This window comes from Peromyscus maniculatus, chromosome 15, assembly GCF_049852395.1.
Source record: "Peromyscus maniculatus bairdii isolate BWxNUB_F1_BW_parent chromosome 15, HU_Pman_BW_mat_3.1, whole genome shotgun sequence".
Lineage (NCBI taxonomy): Eukaryota > Metazoa > Chordata > Mammalia > Rodentia > Cricetidae > Peromyscus > Peromyscus maniculatus.
In genome coordinates, this window is record NC_134866.1 from 63,047,509 (window position 1) to 63,053,738 (window position 6,230).

Below are 6,230 nucleotides of genomic sequence, written 5' to 3' on the forward strand. Positions count from 1 at the left end.
CTATTGTTTAAAATCTGTGTGTCTGTGCAGATAATTATTTTCTGTGAGTACCCCTCAGTTAAAGCGACTGCTGTACTCTCTCGACACTGTAGTTGGGTCACCTTGTCTCTAAGTGTGGATGTCAATGCAATCAGAATGCAGGAACAAGAACACAGACATCTTAAAGTTGATGCAAGGTGACCACAGTTTGCCCTGATCCAAGTCAGTGATTGCCAAGCTCCACTTAAAGGCTTAATGCTTCTCTCTCCAGAATATCATGTCTAAAGTCTCTCAGGAAACACTCTTTGGAAATCAGTAAGGATTAGCATCATAGTAATAGCACACTTCCATTCCTTAAGAAACAACAGATTCACCAAATAATATTAGTTATAAATAAAAGGAGTGGCCCTAAGTACCCCATCATTACTACTGCTTAGCCAGAGTAAGGTTAGAGGAATCAAGACTACAGACAAGATTTTTATCCCATACAACTGCAAAAGATAAGAAAGTCCAGTTTTGCATCAGTTTCAGTGAGATGTTTTTAAAACAGTATTTAAATTTTTTGTAGGTAATACTCAGTCCTTTTCCCCTCCTTTGCTCTCTCAAGCTTTACATAAGATATATATTTATTCTATAACATCTGATATGTTCTATCATTTGAAATTCAAACTGTTCACTTTCCCTTAGTACTGTATAACTCCACTTGTATGGGAATATTAATTGAAAGGAGAGAGAGCTTATATCAATATCAGTTTTTCAAAACAACACAGGCATTAGTAAACCAAGAAAGCCTGGTTCAAAACCAAGCACCATCCCCCAAGGCTTAGAAAATGAAAGATTGGAAATCATACAGAGAAAATTCCATGAAGACTCTTGTATCATGTCTTAAACCTTTATGAAAAGGCAGTCTATATGGTTTCAGAGTCTCTTAGGGGCGACAGATAATTCGTGAGGCCTGGGCCAGTTAAGTAGAGTGTTAACTACCAGGCAGAGGCATTCTCAACTGCTCTAGGCAGCGACAGCCCTCAGTGCCTAACTGCGCTTCTCACTCTGGGCGTGCACTGGAGTGTATGCAAGTCGTTAAGCTGATATGTTTGTAATGTGAGTTCCTGGGGCCTGCAGGCCTCCTCCATCTGTAACTGGGTTTCCTTTCCTCCTACAGAGCTTGCACTAGCACTCATTTATCTCAGAGTTCAAATCTCTCCCTGCCTTCTACTCAAAGCCTCAACATCAAGTCAGAACCTGTTTCTCCTCCTAGAGACCGTACCACCACCCCTTCGAGATACCCACAACACACGCGCCACGAGGCGGGGAGGTCTCCTGTTGACAGCTTGAGCAGCTGCAGCAGTTCCTACGATGGGAGCGACCGAGAGGATCACCGGAACGAATTCCACTCCCCCATTGGACTCACCAGACCTTCGCCGGACGAAAGGGAAAGTCCCTCAGTCAAGCGCATGCGGCTCTCTGAAGGATGGGCGACATGATCACATTATTACTTAATAGTTTTTTTTTTCTTGCAGTGTGTGTGTGTGCTATACCTTAATGGGGAAGGGGGGTCGATATGCATTATATGTGCCGTGTGTGGAAAAAAAAAAAAACCGTCAGGTACTCTGTTTTGTAAAAGTACTTTTAAATTGCCTCAGTGATACAGTATAAAGATAAACAGAAATGCTGAGATAAGCTTAGCACTTGAGTTGTACAACAGAACACTTGTACAAAATAGATTTTAAGGCTAACTTCTCTTCACTGTTGTGCTCCTTTGCAAAATGTATGTTACAATAGATAGTGTCATGTTGCAGGGTCAACGTTATTTACATGTAAATAGACAAAAGGAAGCATTTGCCAAAAGCGGCAGATCTTTACTGAAAGAGAGCAGCTGTTATGCAACATATAGAAAAATGTATAGATGTTTGGACAGACCCGGCAAGGGGTGGCCATTGGTAAGCGTTAGGAACATGCCCGGCCACCTAACATCCCGAGGACGCTCACAAACCTGCAGGCATATCATTGGCGTATGGCACTCATTCAAAAGGATCAGAAACCATTCAAAGAGGACCATACCTACTTTAAAAGAAAAGAAAAGAAAAAAAGAAAAAACAAAGACAAAAAAAAAAACAAAAAAACAAAACAAAACAAAAAAAACAGTGTGGCGTTTGAGAGCTAACGTATTTAATTAAATAAATAAATCTGGGTCTGCATCTCTTATTAAATAAAAAATATAAAAATATGTACATTACATTTTGCTTATTTTCATATAAAAGGTAAGAAAGAGTTTGCAAAGCATTTGTGGCTTTTTGTAGTTTACTTAAGCCAAAATGTGTTTTTTCCCCTCAATAGCTTCGCTAATATTTTAAACAGTCCTGTAAAAACCCACAGAGGACTTTTTGTATAGAAAGCACTACCCAAGCCATGAGGAACTCCATGCTTTGCTAACCAAGATAACTGTTTTCTCTTTGTAGAAGTTTTGTTTTTGAAATGTGTATTTCTAATTATATAAAATATTAAGAATCTTTTAAAAATCTGTGAAATTAACATGCTTGTGTATAGCTTTCTAATATATATATAATATTATGGTAATGGCAGAAGTTTTGTTTTCTTAATAGCGGGAGGGGGGCATATTTGTGCAGTTGCACATTTGAGTAACTATTTTCTTTCTGATTTCTTTTACTCTGCATACATTTTATAAGTTTGAGATCAGCTGTCAAAAGGATAACCTGTGGGGTTAGAACATATTACATTGCAACATCCTAAATTGTTTTTAAAATGTCAACAAATTACTGGGTCAACTGACATCCATTGTATATACTAATTGGTTTCTTTCAAACTATTTTTTTTTTTTTTGCATTTTATCAAAAGCAGGGCCCCTTTCAGATCTCTCCATTTCACCACGCATCTTGGAATTCAGTAAGTTCATATCCTAACTTGCCCATATTCTAAATTTACATAGTTCATGTTCAGCCTTGAATTTGATGTTTCTTAGAAATATGCCCAGAGTAAGAAGCTGTGTTGGGTCACATGTCCTGCAAGTCAGGCCCTAGGAACAAGAGATGTGAGTTTACTTGGTGGATAAGTTACAGATTTCTGTAGAAGAAAAATGTGAAAGACTGGGTGCTAGAAAGAAGGGAAACAGCTAAAGAGATGGTTACTTGTCATCCACCCTCATGATTTTAACTGACCTATAACACTCTTGTCAGCAGTATAGGACTGTTGGACAACCTGGTGTGGCAGGACCCCCAATGTCACTTCTGCACAAAGCATGCATGTCATCTACTCTTCCTTCAATAAAGAGATTTAATAGCCATTTCAAGAAATCCCATTAAAAAACTTCTCTATGTCCCTTTTTTTAATTTTCAAGATAATTTAACTCTTGTCTAATATTTGTGTGCAAGGGATTAATTTTCAGACCCTTTAAAAGTGAGTGCCATAAAGAATCAATATATAGTGTTTAAGTGATATTTCAGGCTAGGAAATTATTTCCTTCTCTTGGAATGTGAAGATCTGTCGATTCATCTCCAGTCATCAATACTGACAAGCAGAGCAAAGAATATGGTAATATCAGTTCTGCTAGATTATGTGTAGGACATGTTCATCCAGTGTTTTTTATTTCCTTTTACCTGCATAGTTGCTATGTGTTTCTCACTGTAAAAGGCTGCCGCTGGGTGGCAGAAGCCAAAAGACCTTATTAACGAGGCTATATTTTTCTTAACTTGATCTGCAATCCATAATTAGACCACGATGCACCTTTGGTTGTATCCGTATAGGATGCTAGCCTGCCTTGTAGTAATGTTTTATATATTTAAAACAAAGTAAAGACATTGATCATTTCATATATATCCCACTACTAAAGGTATCCATGGAACATGAAGAGTAGTATTTATGCAGAGGAAAAACAGGAAATCATCCCTACAAATATGGTTATCTATATACCTGTTCGAATGTTTGTGTGTGCACACAAACATGCACATGAAGTGAAAAAAAACATCAGTCATTACTTCACTCTAGACTTAATTCCATCCTGATGATTCATGTTTATAACTTAATATGTATTAAATATGCAAGCATATCACAAATGTTCTTTGTCATTTCAAAATGCATTTGTTTATCAGTATCAATAGAATCTTGCCAGTGGGTGGGAAAGGGTCATATAAAAATATGAAGAAATAGCCATATTGAATTTTTACCTGCCATTTGCCTCGGCAACAAAGCAAACATGAGTTTCTAATGCTAAAGATAGAGTAAGCTAACGTGCCAGCAGAGGCCTCCGCTATTTATTATAGCAGTTCTGACCATAGTTTTTTACAAACTCCAGAAGAACAGACTCACTTGAAAATGGACGCCAGTCGCCTCCTTCCCACTACTGATTTCAAAGCAGTAGCAGATAGCGAAGGGATAATCGAAGAATTTTTAAAGAGGATTCAATGAGAAGCACAATTTTTATTGTGGCCAGTCACATTCTATGAACAGTCACTGTTTATCTGTCTATCTTTACGCTTCTGCCTTTTCTGTAACTCACCACTTATTGTATCTGCAAATCAAGTATGGTTTTTAATCACGGAAAGTCCTTTGTATCCAGGGGTCTGGAGCAGAGCTCTGAGGGATTATTATTTGACATTACCTGGCCTAGAGTAGTAGCATTTTAGACAACATTCATCATCGCAAGTAGGAAAACTGTAAGTGGCGTCTCACATGGCTGCAAGTATTGTTACACCTAATCCTATTTTAACAGAGTTTTGGTGACAGTAAGCTGAACAAATACTGGTGATGGTGTTGCAGTCTGTGTGAGCTGCACAACCTGTATACTGTACGCATTGATGTGTGGAGGCTGTTTATTTCAACCTTTTTTAAAATTGTGTTTTTTAGTAAAATGGCTTATTTTTTCCTAAAGGTGGAATTTCACGTTTTGTAATGATGAATATGAAAATGCTTGTCATCTTTAGATCATTTAAAGGTTAACTAAAGTGAGAACTGCAAAACAAATCCCAATACACTTTCTAAAAGCATGTCTGCCCTCTCTCACCTCTCTGTTTGTTTTTTGGCATACTTACCCTTTACCTTAGAGATACCGTTTTTGCTCCCTCGATCCCTTCACTTGTTTTTTTTTCCCCCAGAGAGTAAATGCTTTGTATTTCTTTCTTTAAAAAATTTTTTTGAAGAAGCCACTTGAACCTTCAATAAAGGCTGTTGCCTAAGCATGGCATACTTCATCTGTTCTCATTTGTGCCATCTGCTACGGTGTCGTCACTTGTGTGGCGCTAATTTCCTGACGCTACAGATCTTTTGAAGATTGCTTGAATACTGGTGTCTGTTAGACTGCTTCAGACTACAGATGTAATTAAAGGCTTTTCTTACTATGTTTTAACCAAAGATGTGGAGCAATCCAAGCCACATAGCTTCTGCATTAAATTTGTCCATTTTGGTTATTTTCATAATCGGGTATTGCATTTCGCCTTCCCTGTTCATACCTCAAATTGATTAATACCTCAGTTTAATTCAAGGAGGTTCGCTAAGGGATGGATCCTGTTGTGTTTGAATGCAGCGGTGTACTCTGGCAGCAAACAGACCCGGGTCACTGTAGGCAGAGGACTTGGATTGCTTCAGATGGTTTGCTGTATCATTTTTCTTCTTTTTCCTTGTCTGAGGACTTGTTTCCATTCAAAGAGAGTAATTAAAAATAGCTTGTAAATGAGGGCATACAAGCATTTGCAACAAGTATTCCAACAGAGGCTCACAGCGGCATAAGCTGGACTTTGTCGCCACTAGATGACAAGATGTTATACCTAAGTTAAACCACATCTGTGTATCTCAAGGGACTGAAATTCAGCTGTCTGTAGTGAATTAAAGTGGGAAATTTTCAAAGTTTCTCCTGCTGGAAATAAGGTATCATTTGTATTTTGCAGACAATTCAGTAAAGTTACTGGCTTTCTTAGTGACGCAGTGTCCGTGGTGCGTTCTTTTAATTAATGTTTTGCTGTTCAAATTTATTCCACTTTATCGTGTTTTTTTAACTTATCCCCAAGCACAAATGAGCTTTCTCAGTTTTCAGCTCAAAATATATGAAAAGATGGATATGTGTGGGAAGGTGTGAATTGGGTAACAGTTCTGAAGATAAGGGAGTGCTCAGCCAGTGTGGGAAGTGGAAGCTTCTTTCTCAAAGTAGTTCCATGAAGATCTTTGTCTGTTGACAGAATTTCCCAGGGTCTTTATGAAAGGCGTACCATGAAATAAATTATTGTTTTAACTAAAATGTATAG

At 37.9% G+C, this 6,230-nt stretch overlaps 1 protein-coding gene across 12 annotated transcripts in view; it reads left to right on the forward strand.

Annotated features, from left to right (window-relative positions):
* Mef2c (myocyte enhancer factor 2C) overlaps positions 1 to 5,909 on the forward strand; it is a 166,354-nt gene extending 160,445 nt beyond the window's left edge. For 9 of the 12 annotated variants that reach the window (XM_076552023.1, XM_076552024.1, XM_076552028.1 and 6 more), the window contains one exon: positions 1,142 to 5,909. In XM_076552023.1, coding sequence (XP_076408138.1) covers positions 1,142 to 1,463 — 322 coding nt within the window. In that variant the 3' untranslated portion in view covers positions 1,464 to 5,909. The remainder of the gene's footprint in view (positions 1 to 1,141) is intronic. The other 3 variants (XM_042261755.2, XM_042261756.2, XM_076552029.1) reach the window with 1 other exon arrangement.
* The last annotated feature ends 321 nt before the right edge of the window (positions 5,910 to 6,230 follow it).